At 33.5% G+C, this 18314-nt stretch overlaps 1 protein-coding gene across 7 annotated transcripts in view; it reads right to left on the bottom strand.

The window, feature by feature from the left end:
* Positions 1 to 18314, bottom strand: part of LOC144962947 (L-threonine ammonia-lyase-like) — a 93561-nt gene that overhangs the window by 34456 nt on the left and 40791 nt on the right. For all 7 annotated transcript variants that reach the window (XM_078896377.1, XM_078896380.1, XM_078896376.1 and 4 more), the window contains 4 exons: positions 16791 to 16866; positions 15771 to 15896; positions 13139 to 13306; positions 3744 to 3801 (listed from right to left, as the gene is read on the bottom strand). In XM_078896377.1, the coding sequence (XP_078752503.1) occupies positions 3744 to 3801; positions 13139 to 13306; positions 15771 to 15896; positions 16791 to 16866 (428 nt within the window). The remainder of the gene's footprint in view (positions 1 to 3743; positions 3802 to 13138; positions 13307 to 15770; positions 15897 to 16790; positions 16867 to 18314) is intronic.

Raw genomic sequence — 18314 nt, 5'->3', positions numbered from 1 at the left:
ACCATCTAATGCTGGGGATAAAAATTCAATGGGATGACAAATAGGAAGAAATTGATTATTTTGCCTGCATCGGACTTCAAGCATAACAATAATCCAATATCGAACCATTAGGCATTATCTGCACATTATAATTTTAATACTAATTTTAGTTGGGTCTGTGAGCAAGAAAAGTTTATAATAATAATAATAATAATAATAATAATAATAATAATAATAATAATAATAATAATAATAATAATAATAATAATAATAATGGTATAGATTTATAGTGTGCCAAACTTCCTTCATTTGGAAGGGTCTGGGCGCATAACAAAGATTAAACCCTAACATAGTACACGAACAACGCTAATTATACACATAATCAAAAGAAAGCATGTCTGAATAAAAAATGTCTTCAATCGACGCTTGAATTCTTCTACTGAAGATAAGACGTGTCTCATGTGGTAGCCAATTCCACAGCCTTGGACTAGAATGCTGAAAGGTGCGTTCGTAAACCTTCACTCGACAGCGGGGTGTTTTCAATTTGATCAAATCTCTCAAAACAACTACTTCTTTTTGGTCTTTGTGTCATTTAGTGTCCCCCCTCTCGTGCCAGAAGATATTAAATGATGGTCTGAAATACAAAGATCATCTACATTGATAAGCTGGTCAATACCGGGTCTGTAATGTGCCCACTCCGATGTGTCTTTTCATTGATATGCTGTGTCATCTTATGTGACGAAAGCAGTTTATTTATATTTTCTTATATCCGGTGTGTCTCGATCAAAGTGCAAATTGAAATCTCCAACAAAAATATTTTTCTTTGACGTCATGTCAAGGCGAAGAAGGAAGTCCTCGAATTCAACCATAAAAATGGTGATGTTCTTAATCTATTTTTTGCACTGGGCGGTGGTCTATATATTGAATGAAGCTTGACTGAGTCATATTTGAAATGACTGACCATTCCTACTGATTCGAAAGCCGTAAAATTGTTTACATCATGAATAAATCTAATGGTCATATTTGACCTATAAACCATTGCAATTCCTCCCCCTCTACTTCATTTTTCTCGGAAATGACCGAGTCGTATGTGTGAGTGTTGTTAAATCAGACACAATTGCTTCATCCCGATTCTCATTTAACCATGTTTCAATTATTATCAGAACATCAATAGATATCTCCTCAATTATATGTTTAATCTCTAAATTTTATTGCGCAGGACTGGTCGTTTATTGTCACCATTTTTTAAAAATTGGAAGTGTTTGTTTTCACTCATAAGTGATATAAAAGTCTGGGTGGTAGGTGGCCGTGGTGTTATATTTTTAGGGCCAGATTGTTGGAATGGTTTTCGTATCCCTCCTCTACCAAATCGATGTTTCGATTTCACTTGCATTAACACGGTGTCTGTATTCGCTTTCATAATCATAACAATAACTATCACTTTCACTGTGTATAACAATGTACTCAAGACAATCGTTGCTTTTCGGAGGACTTGTTATCGCGGTAGACTATATGGTGACGTGTGTTTCATTTTCTCGATTCACGATACTGAACACTTGTAGTAAAATAAATAAACAACTTTGGTCATAAAATAAAACAATTGAAATGATTAAATTTTAGCCAAAAGTTCACGAATAATACGTTGGGCCTTTGATAAGACTCTGAAATAATTATATAACTCATAAGACTAAAACTTCACGATTAGATTGGTATAAAAATTCAGATTTGAAAATGTGAATAAGCGCTAAAATAAATAGAAAACACAGAGCAATTTGAAACGTGTCAGCCTGCAAGGCGTGTTACAATAATGTAAAGTTACAAAAGTTACAAAAATGGAACACGTATAGATAAGTCTCTTAGTAAATAAAGACACAAAACTCCTTTTCCATAAAGAGTATTTCGATAATTAGCTCTGTTTTCCTTACATACGTTGTATGAACATCCATCTTAATAATCTTTCCAGTCATAATTCAATCTCCTCTCCAATTTTTTTTTCTCCATCGGATCATTTTTGAAGAATTTAATTATTGATTTATAGCTATTTTCAAGCTAATCAATTGTCAGTTAAGAAAAAATAGAAAGGGTGGTAAAACAACATTTACGACAGAATATTGACTAAACTGCAAACAATAAAGGTCAGTGGAGACAAACGGCAGGCTTTTTTTTCGACAAGCGAATCATTTTATCGTAGATAAAACTGCCCAACGTTTTGCCTTGAAATGATCAATGCTTTCAAAAAATAAAATTATTGTAAAAATGAAAAATAAATGGCAGGCAAATAATAAGACAATCATTTCCATGCATACAATAAATACAAAGGCAAAATAACATAAAAGAAAAGTGGCAGGAAACTGATGGCAGAGAAGAAATAATATAATTATAATACATAGTTAGTTATATAAAAAGCAAAAGATTGCCTCAGATAATATTTTTAGAGAAAGAAGGGGGTATATGTAAATTAAATTTTCTAAACACAAATTATGATTTACGTCATAATGTTGCAATATTATTTTCATATTTTGTTGTTGTTAAATTGAATTCGTATCACGTTTCCTTCACACTTGTCTCACTGTAATATGTTTTGTTTTATATCACTGTAAAGCGCTAAGAGCCTGTGACAACGGGGTAAAGCGCTATATAAATGCCATTTATTATTATTATTATTATTATTATTATTATTATTATTATTATTATTATTATTATTATTATTATTATTATTATTATTATTATTATTATTATTTCGTAATTTAGGTGGCTTTAGAAACAAAAAGCTATTTTTCATTTTCGTCCTGAGTGTCATCAATAGCATGTGTTTCTTATAATTTTAACGCTTAAGTTAACGCTTAAGTGGATAAGGCAATGCATTTTTTTAAGGTCATATCAGCGCCAGTAACAGGAAATAAAATGGGTTAGTAACAAGTTATAGAATTACAATTAAAGCAACCAAGAAAAGGTAAGAAAAGGGGAATTGGTTCATATAGGAAACGGTCGTAGATTCCAAGAGCACACTATCAAAGTATTTAGTTTGAGATCACCTAAAAGACGCAAGCATAGGTCCTTACTAAAAGGGATACACTCAGATGTTTACAGATCATATTATATAATATCTAGACAAAACATAGTACAGTGCATAACAGAAAGATGATTTACAAGGAAAAGACTATCATCTGCCAAAACTAACTATACATTTGACTGTTTCCCTCTTAGCAAGGGAATGCGGCCAGGGCCAGGACAAAACCAAGTAATCTCATTCCAAGACAAAGACAGAAAGTAAGTTTGAAAACAGATATAGGGGGATAAAAGACACAGTGAGTATCTCCTTGCCCACTATGGGGAAGCAGTAGGTCTTTAGTCAGATGTCCAAATCTGTAGTAAAGTGGCATTGCAAATGGTTCGTCACACTTTCTGTACTGACGAGTTAAGATAACATTACTATGGTGAAGATGATGATAATGATGATAACGATGATGATGATGGATGATGATGATGATGATGTTGTTGTTGTTGGTGGTGGTGGTGATGGTGGTGGTGATAATTAAATAATGAATCCTATAAAGTATTTCTTTTTAAATTTAAAAATAAAAATAATTTTGCATTTCACCTTCTAACAACAAAATTTGTATATATCAACTTGCGGACAAAGCCGTTTACATTTCCAAGTTATTATTATATAATACGTAGATAGCTTCAGCAGTATTACGAACAAATTGCGATGCCACCATGGTTATATATCTCAAGCTTTTAGAGGAAATCAGATTCCTTACCCTGACGGAGAAGACATCTGTCTGTAACCAGGCACGTTCGTGAAGGATATCCTTTATACTGAAACAACCAGAATTCATTCATTCTCAATGTGGCGTGTCTCTAATTTCAATTCTTATTTTTATTTTCAAATTTTATCAAGAAAGAAATTAATCCTTTTTTTTGTTATCTAACAATTCAAAAGAACTTACCTTTCCTTTGGAGAGGAAAAAAAACCCACATTCATTTTAAGTAAGTTATGTCATCGTCGTTTCGTCTATTGGAAATGGATTAGTATACACAGTCCACCAAAAATAAATAATTTAATTAATAATTTAATTAAATAAATAAATAAATACCTAAATGCCAAAGGGCGTATTTTTTATAATTTCATCTATTTATTCATTTATCTATTTATTTATTTATTTACTTAATCATTTATTTATTCACTCCTTATTGTTTGTTACTTGTTTATTTATTTAATAATGAATCATTCTATTCATTTTCATTTTTATTAATTTTTTGGGACGTAGGTGTGTCTTGAATATGACGTGAGGGGGAAAGGAAGGGGATGGTTGGAGGGGGGGGGGGGTGTGGCGCAGCCACTGATGTAAAACGAAAACAAAGACAATCCATCCTATCTCAAATGTGGATCTGGTTTACAAGTGTCATCTCCATTCAATTCCCAGGACTGTTTTGGAGTACCGTTGCATTATTATCGTGTCGACAGTACAATAAATATGAAATTCACAATCACCGACAACAGCCATTTACTTCAGCTCCATCTCAAACAGTGGTAAAAGTAAAAAAAAACAAAAGCAAAACGATAGCAAACACCCAACAGCAGAAAACAAAATGCATTTCTATCGATTCTGAAACGAACGACAAGCAAATGGCGTGATAACAAATCAATCTCAATTTTGAAAGCGAGGGTAGAGTGGAATAAAGATCCGTACGGATACCAATCGATCAAATAGCCATAGCCGTATCCGGTTCCAGTTGCTACTTCCGTAACCGCTTGCAATTTCATATCACGGTAATCGTTATCCCAGAATAATCTTAGAAGTTTCTTTTATTGTTTTTGGTTTTATTTTTTTTTTAAATTCATATTATATAGCAGTTCCGTTGTTTCGAATACAGACACAAGTGACGATTTTGATCTTGCCAGCGAGTACGGTTGTCAACCCGCCAATTAAGTTGATTTTTAAAAAGAGGGTATTGTAAGTGAGAAGCTTCATATAACTCGACAAAACCTGAATTTCAAACAACATCATAATGTCGTAAAAATATTTTTTAAAAAAAACAACAAAACAATAATAAACGTGATTTAATCCTATGCTTACTGTCGAATTATTGTGGTCAGTATGACCTTAGATCCAACTTTCTACACCTAGTCTATTTCAACAAAATACCCATTTGACGCGATGGGTCATAATATGATTCAGTTAGACAAAATTACACCAACCAAATAGGTAAATGAGTGTTTCCAAAAGGACACACTTTGCAACGAACTAAGACCATCAAAACCAATTCCTTTTGCACTAAACCGTAATATAAAGAGTTGAAAATCATCACCTGGCTACAACGGCAAATATAGAAGTACAATGCATTTAAGCATATAAAATCAGTGGTAGAAATTCTATATTCAATTCGTGCCTTCACGAGAAGCCAATGCAAAGGTGCCAAAATTGAGGTAGAGTGGTCAGCTGTTCTTCTCATCAATAGAGTTCTAGAAGCTGAATTTTGCACATACTGTAGCTTTTTGAGACTCTCGTCAGGCAGACCAGGGAGAAGTATGTTACAATAATCCATTTAGACAGAACCAGAGAAAGCATGAGCTGATTTGTAATGTTAGTTGTCAGATAGTTTCGAATTGATTTTAGTTTTTGACAGCTCGAAATACAAGCTTTTGCAGAGATCTGCTTGCTCATAGACAAATTGTCATCAAAAACAACTCCAAGATTTCTCACTTTTTTTTAATGGAATTACTTTGCAATCACTGAAATTAAGTTGGAAGTTGCGAACGTTTTTAAGATTGTTTGTCATAATCACTTCGGTTTTTTTACTCATTAAGTTGCAATTTGTTCAGTATCATCCAGTCTTTTATGTCTAAAATACAGCTTTCAATGTCAGACAAGATTGTATGTATTTTGATTTAAAACAGACTTGTAAATTTGTGAGTCGTCAGCGTAATGATGATGATGATGATTATTATTATTATTATTATTATTATTATTATTATTATTATTATTATTATTATTATTATTATCAACATTATAATTAATATTATTATTATTATTATTATTATTATTATTATTATTATTATTATTATTATTATTATTATTATTATTATTATTATCGTCGTTATTATTATTATTTTTTTTTTATTATTATCATTATTATTATTAATTTTTTTTTTATTATTATCATTACCACCACCATCATCATCATCATCATCATCATCATCATCATCATCATCATCATCATCATCATCATCATCATCAACACTATTATTATTATCATTTGTCGATAAAGATTACAATGGAAAAGCCAAAATCAAATTCGCTTCAATCCGGTTTTCTAAAGCATAATAAAGAAAATTATTATTCCATCCTTCATTTCATTTTATTAATTTCTACCTTTTATTTTTAGCGATTTCTCTGACGTAAGAAAATTAACTCGTTAAGAATCTCAATCCCTTCATACAGCATGGGAAAGGTCAAGATGCCCCTTGAGGACTTGCGCGCATATTTTTTCACACAATATTGAATAAAAACAGAGATGATTAACGCAGGATTTTATTGGCATTTTGAGGGGCAGTTTGTATTTATATTAACAGCATGTTAGTGTTGAATAATAATCGCGGTTTTCCACCTCTATTATTTCTTCTTCTCTTATTGCTGCGATAATTAGATACTTAAAACAACGAAGCCTTAAGCATGCCTTGTTTCTTTTTCCATAATTCATTTCAAAATCCATTCCCCCCTCATCCCCCCCCCCCCCCCTCCCCGGTCCCCACTCCTTTTTTTTATCATTTTGATTCCTGTTCATTTCTCTTTCATCATCTGCATCATCATAATAATATCGATTTTTCCACCAGGATCCAACATTGGAAAATAATATTGCATACGTTATAACGGAAAGGGGAGGCGGGGGAGGGGGGAACTGTGCTTGAAACTGAACGAGGGGTGAACACGTCAATGTGCTTTAAATAAAACAATGTCCTTCTCTCCAAATGCTAGCTGAACGGGTTGGGGGCGGTGCGATCTCCATTAATATTTGATTGCACACAGTGCCACTCGTTGCAAACGGAAGCAGCTCAGTTTCTTTCTTTTTTTTTTTTTGGCGTGTGTGTGCTTTTATTTTAAACATTCTCTCCGTTTATTTTCCCTTTCTAGACGCTTCGAGGAATCATTGACCGTTTGATCCATATTGGTGGGAACTAACTATTGATCTTTCCATCTCACTGCATGTCGATTTATTTCACGAAAAAGTAAATTTAGATATTTCGATTATTTTTTTTCAGCAATGATACTGATGCTGCCACCATTGTTGAGTAGCGTACATGTTACCTACCGTCTCGAAACGGTTTTATCTCAGATTAGGTCCCCGAATAATATATTTAGAATCATTTTTTAAAAATTGATCTGTTTTGTTCTAAAAGCCTAAATGATGAAGCCCCTGAATACATCAAAAGTATGTTAGAAATATATGTACCAAAAAAGAATTAAATTATTATTTTACGATCCTCGACAGACAAATCGAAGCTTAGGTATTCTTTAAAATAATTACAGCTATAAATTTTATGGCGGCCGTTCCTTTAGCCACACTGGGACATTGTGTGGAACGACCTGCCCAGAAGGATGAGAAAAGTAACCTCCTATAGTGTTAAAACACTATACCTTTTTGTTGCTACATTTTTCTAAGATACGTTATGACATAATTTGCTGCTATTGATACCATTGTGGTATATACGTTTTATATGTAAATTTTGTATATTCATTTGTAACGTGCATGGAGCGTTACACAGAAAGAAAAGGCGCAATATGAATGCCAAACATTATTATTATTATTGTTGTTGTTATTATTATTATTATTATTATTATTATTATTATTATATTATTATTATTATTATTATTATTATTATTATTATTATTATTATTATTATTATTATTATTATTATTATTATTATTATTATTATTATGATTGTTGTTGTTGTTGTTGTTGTTGTTGTTGTTGTTGTTGTTGTTGTTGTTGTTGTTGTTGTTGGTTGTTGTTATTATTATTATTATTATTATTATTATTCTTATTATTTTAAAATGATATGAAATATGAACTATGAGGTTTTTTTTGCAATGTAAGAAATTTTCTCTCTTCTCCACCATTACAAATAGAAAGTAACCCCATGTTTCATATTCGTGGCTGTAAATTCAATGTCCAGCACTTAATTCATCCCAACCGACGGGTATACACATTTGCAGGTCTGATATCCGAACGCAATTAATTATGGGCCTAGTTTAACATTGTTGTAACGGACAATATTTTGAACCATTTTTTTTTTTTTTTTTTGAGATTTCCTTCACCCATAATGAATTGGGTTATTAGACCTACAAATATGTGGCACGTCGATCCTGACGTAGTACCACTTTGACACGGTGGGTGACATATATTATTACGATAGCTTAGTTGTTGGGAGTAGCGCTCTGAATTTAGTACACAGTGTACGTAGTGCGCTCATCAGAGTCTAACGATCGAGAATTGTTTTTTAAATCTGCTTCAATCAATTGTGAGAAAGCAACGGTGGAGTAGGGGCCCTTTAAGCAACGTGCTTCCATCACATAATAATATCATCTTTGATGTGGGAGACAAATGGATAATAAGGAATTGAAGAGGAAACATAAACGAACATACACACACAAACATACACACAAACATTCGCACACACTTACACACATAAACACACACACACACACACACAAACACACATACAACAAGAAGAGAAGAAGAAGAAGAAGAAAGAAGAGAAGAAGAGAAGAAAGAAGAAGAGAAGAAGAAGAAGAAGAAGAAGAAAGAAGAAGAAGAAGAAGAAGAAGAAGAAGAAGAAGAAAGAAAGAAAAGAAGAATAAGAAATAGTATAATAATAAATAATTAGAATAATAATAGATAATAAAATAATAATAATAATAATAATAATAATAATAATAATAATAATAATAATAATAATAATAATAATAATAATAATAATAATAATAATAAAATAATAATAATAATAATAATAATAAAATATAATAATAAAAAAGAGAATAAGAAAATAATAGTAAGAAGAAGAAGAAGAAAGAAGAAGAGAGAAGAAGAAGAAGAAGAAGAAGAAGAAGAAGAAGAAGAAGAAGAAGAAGAAGAAGAAGAAGAAGAAGAAGAAGAAGAAGAAGAAGAAGAAGAAGAAGAAGAAGAAGAAGAAGAAGAAGAAGAAGAAGAAGAAGAAGAGAAGAAGAAGAAGAAGAAGAAGAAGAAGAAGAAGAAGAGAAGAAGAAAAGAAGAAGAAGAAGAAGAAGAAGAAGAAAGAAGAAGAAGAGAAGAAGAAGAAGAAGAAGAAAAGAAGAAGAAGAAGAAGAAGAAGAAGAAGAAGAAGAAGAAGAAGAAGAAGAAGAAGAAGAAGAAGAAGAAGAAGAAGAAGAAGAAGAAAGAAGAAGAAGAAGAAGAAGAAGAAGAAGAAGAAGAAGAGAAGAAGAAGAAGAAGAAGAAGAAGAAGAAGAAGAAAAGAAGAAGAAGAAGAGAAGAAGAAGAAGAAGAAGAAGAAAGAAGAAGAAAGAAGAAGAAGAAGAAGAAGAAGAGAAGAAGAAGAAGAAGAAGAAGAAGAGAAGAAGAAGAAGAAGAAGAAGAAGAAGAAGAGAAGAAAGAAGAAGAAGAAGAAGAAGAAGAAGAAGAAGAGAAGAAGAAGAAGAGAAGAAGAAGAAGAAGAAAGAAGAAGAAGAAGAAGAAGAAGAAGAAGAAGAAGAAGAAGAAGAAGAAGAAGAAGAAGAAGAAGAAGAAGAAGAAGAAGAAGAAGAAGAAGAAGATTAGTTCGATGTTCTCTTCAGTTGATAGATTTTGGTGCGACCGATGCCACGTGATTTGACCATAAAAAAGCATGCGTGATAGAGAAAAGAAATATTGACAGCATTCCTCCAAAACCACCAAACTATCTTAATATCTCTTTGAAGGAGTCCTTTTAAAATCCCCGACAGTTCAGTGGGGTCTTGTTACATACCATTGTAGAAAATATTTCACTCGAAATCCATGCCCTCTCGTGAAGAATATCTTTGACGCTGAAAAAGCGCCATATTATTTTAAGACATTAACAGTCTCAAATAGAACAATATGGTACTGAACATTTGCATTTTATGACTATGATATTGATTTTTTGAACAGGCACTCAAAATGCTTTATAATTATACGAGGGCTGTTTCAGAAATAACCGAAAAATGCCCATTGCTCAGCAACCAGTGGAGATTTTTTAATTCTGTATACGACATGATATTCCTTATTTCCTTACAAATATTCCTAGAAATTATGAAGTGCATCATTTTGCACAATGAATTTCTAGACGATTTTAAAGATGGCCGCCCACCTTGAAACTTGGTCAAAGGAGGAAATCAGAGCTGTCATACGTTTTTTGAACGCCAAAAGTCTGAATCCTACCGAAATTCATAAAGAACTTCAGAGTGTATATGGTGAGCATGTTATAAGCCGTACACAAGTCTATCACTGGTGTAATTTGTTTGAAGCCGGCCATTCCGACTTGACAGACAGGGAAGGGAGAGGGCGTTCGATAACTGCGACGTCAGAAGACAATGTGAAGTGAGTTGATGAGCTTATTTGTCAAGACAGGAGGTTGAAACTTCATGAAATCGCAAGCAGTCTTGAAATTTCGGAAACTTCTGCCCATAGAATTGTATTTGATGAACTTGGCTACAGAAAAGTCAGCGCAAGATGGGTTCCTAAGCAATTGACAGACAATCATAAAGAACAAAGATTGGACATCTGCGGGGAACTTTTGAGAAGAAGCAAGAGCTCACGCAGGGTTCACGGGCATACTGCCAACGCCGGCGGAGACTTTCTAGGGTACGATGTGACTTTTCTTGACAGCATAGTCACCGGTGATGAGACTTGGTTGCACCATTGCACCCCAGAAACAAAGCAAGATTCGATGACATGGAAACATCCATCCTCACCTGTCGCGAAGAAAGTCATGCGGTCAGCAAAGAAAATAATGGGAACTGTTTTCTGGGACAGTCGTGGTGTTATTCTGTTCGAAACTTTACAACCTGGAGAAACAATCAATGCTGCAAGGTACTGCCAAACTCTTGACAAGCTTAGGGAGGCCATTCGCAGAAAGCGCCCAGGGCAGTTGACCAACGGGGTCATTTTGCAACACGACAACGCTACACCCCACACAACACGAGTGACGCAAGGTTGGCTAGAGAAATATGGATGGGAGATTTTGCCACACCCACCACATAGTCCAGACCTCGCACCATCTGATTATCACCTCTTTGGGCCACTGAAACGTGAGCTGGCAGGAAAGCGCTTTGATGTCGATGAAGAGCTTGTTGACCATGTGCGGAAATGGCTACAAAACCTTGACGGAAATTTCTTCCGAGAGGGTATGTATTCCATGGTGCGGCGTTGGCAAAAGTGTGTCGACAGACCTGGCTGTTACGTAGAGAAATGAAGGACGAGTCAAGGAATGAACACGTACAAGAATTTTGTTGATAGCATAAAAAACGCGGATTTCACAGGCATTTTTCGGTTAATTATGAAAGAGCCCTCGTAGCACCATCGGAAATGATGGCGGGTTTTGTTTTTTTAATGTTGTTTTATTTTTTACTATAAGCCAATTGTAATATTCATACACCATTTTGTCAACCGATTTCTCATGATAAACATACATATCTTCCCATGATAATAAACTCGGTCATAAAAAAACTCTTGCAACTTATAGGTCTTACATTTGAGAAATTCAAGCCTCGATAAATGTGTATCTCTCTCTCTCTCTCTCTCTCTCTCTCTCTCTCTCTCTCCTTGCACACACTCACACACACACACACACACACACATATATATATATATATATATATATATATATATATATATATATATATATATATATATTTACCTATAATGCTTTATCTATTATAACAATTTAATACATATAACATATTTCGTGTTCACTCTAGTTTTGAGTTTTACAAATAAATTTTTAAGCTGATTGCTTTAGAAAACATCTCTGTTCATCAGTATACTATCAATTCAATTACCTAGCTTTCGGGCAAACTGGAATGATTACATTGAGAATCCTGCACTTCCACATTATAAATTATATTCAGAGATGCCAAACATTATAGGCTTTGTAAAATTTTTAATTTTCTGAACTTTTTCACAAACATGACATCTTACCGAAAGGTGGGGAAAATTAATATGATTTTTACAACTAAACAGAAGAGCAAACAGGCATATTGGAGAGCTGACTTGGATATATGTTGTACATTTACTACTTTTGCCTTTTAAGTGTAGGGGTATATATTCATCACTGTTGTCCGGAATTAAATCAACTCTTATTTTCCAGAATTCTTTTGGCAAAGTGGAATCTCGTATATTTTTATTCTGTATGGGAATCATGATCGTTATACACTGCATTATTCACTGATTCTTCAAGCTCATTGAGTATCTCATGCATTGTGATTGAATCATCACCTCAGAGTCATGAGGAAACAAAAGTCTGATTTTTATGAAATAATTATTCCCTTCATTCTTCCACTATCCATTTTTATCTAGCGTTAACTCACTCAGTCCTAACACCGACTATATCCGTAGTATACTCTGGGTTACTTTTACCTCATGCCTATTTATTACATTTTTATGAGACAAATTATAGGCGTAGTATCAAAAATTTGAATATTTTTCACCTTTTTAACTTAGATAGTCAAAACTGAAATAAATTGCAAACTGTGACCTTGATACTGTATCGCCGTTGAGCTCAAATGTAAATGAAAACTTAACTCACTCAATCCTAGAGATTATTACTATTTTTCATAATTGGAAAAAAATGTATTAAAAATGAGCATTTACATAGATAGTTTTATTCAACTATCATTAACATGCAAAAATTAAAAACAATTGCTTTGATAGTATGCCTATAATTTGTCTCAGAAAAAAGTAATAAATAGGCATGGGGTAAAAGTAACCCGGGTAAACTACGGATATAGTTGGTTTTGGGTTGAGTGAGTTAATAACACACAACATGAAAATGACCATTTGTCACAATATCACAAACAATTTTAATATGATCTAAATGAGTAAAGAAGGGATTAGCAAAACCAACTATTTTATATTCTATGATTTAAAAAATGAATAATAAATAAAATGACAAAACATTTACCTAACACCCAAATCTGCAATCTTCCTAGTAAGTTCAGCGATACCTCCCGGCCGATCAGATACTGTGACCTCAAAGCGAACCAGTCGTCCCTCTGCTGCCAGACCTCTGTCAATGACTCTACCCAAGGCAGTGGTGTCAATGTTGCCACCACATAAGGCAACCACCACACTGAAAATGGATTATCAAAGTGGAATAACATCAACATTTTCACGAAGGCAGAAAATAATATTCGATTTCGATGAATAATGTACCATGAAATTGGATATTATTTGCATTTTGCATATTAATTAATTGAAACTCTAGAATGTTTAAAGGTGGACATGTCAAATGAATGTTAATAGCGAAAATGATACTAAGAATCTTGACTATGACACTTATTTATTGTGTATTAGATAATTTGAAATAGTGATTATACACTCAGAATCGTCAAATCAACAATGAATGTTGCTTATATAACTTTGAAAAGTTGTATCTTTGCATGGAAGTTTCACAGAGCATTAAAAGATTCTTAAAGCACATTAACTTATAAATGATACGAAATACTATCTGTCAGGCTTTCAACAAATCTGGTCACCTGATGCGTCCAATAAATAAACAGTACAATAATGCAAATTTTTACCCTTGGAAGAAATGCTTGTGGTAAATAGATTTTAGGTATCACAATGTTATTAAAAGTTTGTCATTTACAAGATGTTCTTGTTTATTTCACCAAATGTCACTATGTGAGGCGGGTAGAGAGGCCCCAACAGGACCATTCACTTTTCACACTTAATTGTTAGTTATTGGTCTTCTCAATCCTGCTTAGGTTTAATAAAATGGTTAAAAGGTAATGACTCTTTTTTTTTTTTTGGAAAGTTAAAGCACAAATTTTATGATTTCAATTGTGCTCAATTTAAAAAACTGACTCGTGTAAACAATTTGACCATCAGAATGTCGATTACTAACTTTCTTTTACAATGAAAAGATAATTTGACCTTAATTTTTCTTTATTTCTGTATTTGAGAAAAAAAAAAAAGCCTACAAACAGTCTTGATCTATGAGCATAGGCTTTGGAAATTCTGAAATGTTTTTACGTTAAGCCATTGTCTCTATGCTCCAGTTACAGTCAAAATATATTTCCCTCTTGATTTTCCATTACTGTATGAACTAGGTTGCAGGCCTGACGCTGACAAACCCCCCGTCTCCCCTCCTGTACAAAAAAAAAACTAATTTTAAATCATCTTTTATTCTTTTGGGGTAGCTATTTATTTCACTTTATTTCATTTTACTTTTTATTGGATTGATCTCCCTTTTAACTACGGGGAAAGGAGGTTGTAATTTGTTGAATGTCTAACTATTGTCTAGGGACACCATTTAATATTCCTTTTCTTTGAACTGGTTTAGACACTGCTCTTGCCGTCGGAGTTAACATTGGTCTAATGGTTTGATTGTTTAACTCAGCGGCTTTTGCTTTGCACTTCTCCTCCTCTTTCTCTTCTCCTTCTTTACTTATTGAATATTGACCTCATCTCTGCAACACAAGCTCTCACATTCCTAACCATGCGCCCCCCCCCCTCCCCACCCAACCTCCACGTCGAGTTCAACCCGGACCATAATAAAGAGGTGTCTCATGACCTTAACTAATCTATCTATAGCCCCAACCGCTCGTCACTTCAAAGTGTGTACTAAAACTGCCTATTCCTATCATAGTAGATATTATGACAGGCATGTTTTGCGGGTTTCATCACTGACATGTTAACCAATAAAATGGGTATGTTTTTTATCATGATAGAATATGAGGGTTTGGATATAATATTGCATTTTAATTGTTTTTGTATACAATGTTTAGAGTATTTCAAAGAATTGCAATGCAATGTTATGCTATATTGAGCCGATATTGACATATATTCATATGAAACATGGATGCCGAGCAGGCAGATAGTAAAAAGAATCAAGGGGAGTGAGAAATGGTTCATAAGAAGAATGTTGAGAATCACACGGACAGACAGAAAAATGAACGCTGAACTGATGGAGATATTGGAGTGCTCATGATTGATGAGAGGGAAGATAAGAAGAAGTCAGGGAAAATTCATGGGACATAATATGAGAAACAAAGGTTGGAAAATTTGATAACAATGGAAAAGTTAGAAGGAAAAAGAGCACCTGCCCGGCAGAGACAAAAGATGGACAATGTTACAGTATAGCTGAGGATAGAAAGAAACAACACAGTGCAGATGATGCAGAAAAGAGGAGTGGAGAGCCTTGATCACCAATGTAGTGAAGCATGGCACAACATGAATGAATTAAAGTTAAAGAAATGGTTTTAAAAGTTGAGGGTGTTTGTAAGCAGAGTCTGTTTGGGTGAGTGTCCTTATAAACGGGTAAATTTATCAAGTAAAAATTATGTTTCGCAGCCGGAGTGTGTTTATACACCAATTAAGCTGAAACATGAAGGGCTTGTAAACGGAGACCAATTTATTTGAACTTCCATCATGTCCTCTTTGTATGAATTCTGTAGTATCCAAATAGCTTCCATTTAATTGTACATCTGTAAGTCCTAACCCTCCCCCTCCACTTCGCACACAACAAACTGACAATCATACAAGAACATTTAACTTTGTAGAAAATATCAATGGTCAATTTTAAAACAAACCTTTTCCCTTCTAATTCAGGAAGCAGTCCTTCAACAAGAGCAGCCAGTCCTGTGGCTCCAGCACCTTCTACCACAGCCTTCTCTTGTTCAATTAGACGAAGGATGGCCAAGGCAATAGAGGACTCTCTGAAGAAAAAAATATTTAACTATCTTTGGATTGCAAGCACTATAAAGTGTATGGTTAAATACCACCAATTGTTTAGTTATATTCTATTTCCATTTACAGAATTGATGCAAATGCCAATTTATTTATTTATCTTTTTTTACTCTAACAATTACTTAATTTCCAACAAAAATTCACCAGAAATGAAGAGGTACACGTTTCACAGGAAATAAAGCAAAATCCAAAAGAGTTTAAAACAAAACCTCATTTTCAACAGTGAGGGCAACGCCGCAGATAAGCAATGTTACATAAGATAAAACGGAAAGAAGATAATAAGTACTGGTTTACTGAATAATACCTGAAATACATTATAGTACCACAATCCCAGCTACCTGATCAATACTGGATGAGAGATGGGGTGAGAATAAAATCCCTAGGCAAGCAAAAGTGATACAGGTCTGTTTTTATGTAAGTAATGAGCTACCAAGCTCCCATTGTTTGTGATTAATATTTCTTTTTTTTTTTAAACTTGAGCTTTTATATAGCGCAATATCCACTCAATGTTCTCAAAGCGCTTTACAAGGAGTCACTGACCAACAGCAACATGTAACATGTAGAACGAGACATGGCACATGTTAGCCAAGAATACATTTTTTTTCCTGACAGAGACAACGCTGTTAACGGCCAGGTGCTCATTTTACACCTGAGTACGGTGAGAGAATGTGAGTAAAGAACGTTTTCCAAGGACTCAACTTTGCACCGAGTGAGGCTCGAACTCAGGACCTTCCGATCTGAAAGCGAGTGTCATACCACTAGATATCACATAGCCACACAATATTTATTTATAATTTATATTGCAATGCTATCCTCATAACAGATACAAAACATATAAGACCACATTAAGTATAAAGACTTACTTGACAGCCACCACTTTATCCACCAGGGGGGCAGCTGTTACATATGCGTTCACTCCAAAAGTAGGAACTGCTAAACCTGATTTGATTGAGAGAAAAAAAATTACAAATTTAATAACATATTTGACAAAGATCAAAGGATAAAATATTATGGTCAAACACCTCAACCTGGCATTATGTCGGGGTGAACCAAATGTCAAGAAGTGATATCAAAGTTATCCATATCTATTGAACAGGGAATGAATCACATATAAGTTGAACAACTATCACAGTGGATAAAGAGTGAAAATGACATTTCAAGATGTGCATGCTCTGGAAATCAAAGAGTGAGTATAAAATTAAAAAAAAAATACTCTTCTTTCAATTCCGAAGTGCTTGGTAGACAAGAATTTTAAAAAATGGACTAAATGGCAAACAAGTGAAATTCTCAACGGTGGAGTCAAAGTGTTGGAATTCCATACTTCACATTGTCTTCTCATCTTTTCTTCCATTAAAGTCTGTAACTTCAATTTTGAAGATTCCACTCTAGATTTTCTATTCATATTTAAGTCGTTAGGAATATATTTATTCTTGATTTATAGAAGCAATCACACAAATTTTGATGATTTTCTATTGTTATGCTTTAATACAATTTTATTACACTTATGATCAATCGCTGTATTTGTTGTTACTCTAATAAAAAAGAACTTTTAATCGCCAACAAGAAAGGGATATAATATGTCAGGTTATAATGTAACAGTGGAAAACTTTATTGTAAATAAATTTCATCCATTCTGTGCCATTCGTCGACTTTTCAAAATTATTCAACTTGCATACCAGCTCCTTGAAAACAAAACAAAAATAAGGAGACAAAATTAAACAAAACAAAAAAATATATTTAAATAAATCGGACAATTCTATTCTGCTAAAAAAGTTTTAAAAAGTCAGTGGTGACGCAATCAATGTCTTCTTTTCCCAAACCTCTTCATATATATTTTTTTAGGTGTTTAATTGACTAGATGAATGGGTGAAGAGAAGTATTTAGGAATAGTAAAGGTTTGTGATGGTGTTGTCATTGTAAAAAACAAATAACAATAACTGGGCATACAGATAAAAGGAGATCAAAAGATTGGGAAACCAAGACAGGGACAATGAATTTGATGGAAAAAAATCTCTTTCATACAAAAAATGGATATTCAAGTGGCTGGCACTCTCGTGGAAATCAATGTAATTAACATGCAAGTAAATGGCCAATGTAACAAGAATTTGTCACTGGTGACACAATTCAAGAATATTAACAGAAAATAATACAGTACATTTCTATAGCGCACAGTCCATTTCAGATGACAGCTGTAGATACACGTTTTACAATGACACTTGGACAGAAATTTTAATCACATTGTAAGAGAGAAGGCGAAGATTTATGCCACTTGATATTTTCACTTGCCTTTGTAATGATTGAGTTCATTATATTCACCTCTCTCTCTAGTAAAAGATGTGGAGACATTTATTTTGCATAGCATTAAGCTGTATTCAAGTCTATGAAAA

This window comes from Berghia stephanieae, chromosome 1 (genome assembly GCF_034508935.2).
Source record: "Berghia stephanieae isolate SIO BIC M18660-M18661 chromosome 1, UCSD_Bste_1.3, whole genome shotgun sequence".
Classification (NCBI taxonomy): domain Eukaryota; kingdom Metazoa; phylum Mollusca; class Gastropoda; order Nudibranchia; family Aeolidiidae; genus Berghia; species Berghia stephanieae.
This window is presented reverse-complemented; position numbering and strand designations above follow the sequence as displayed.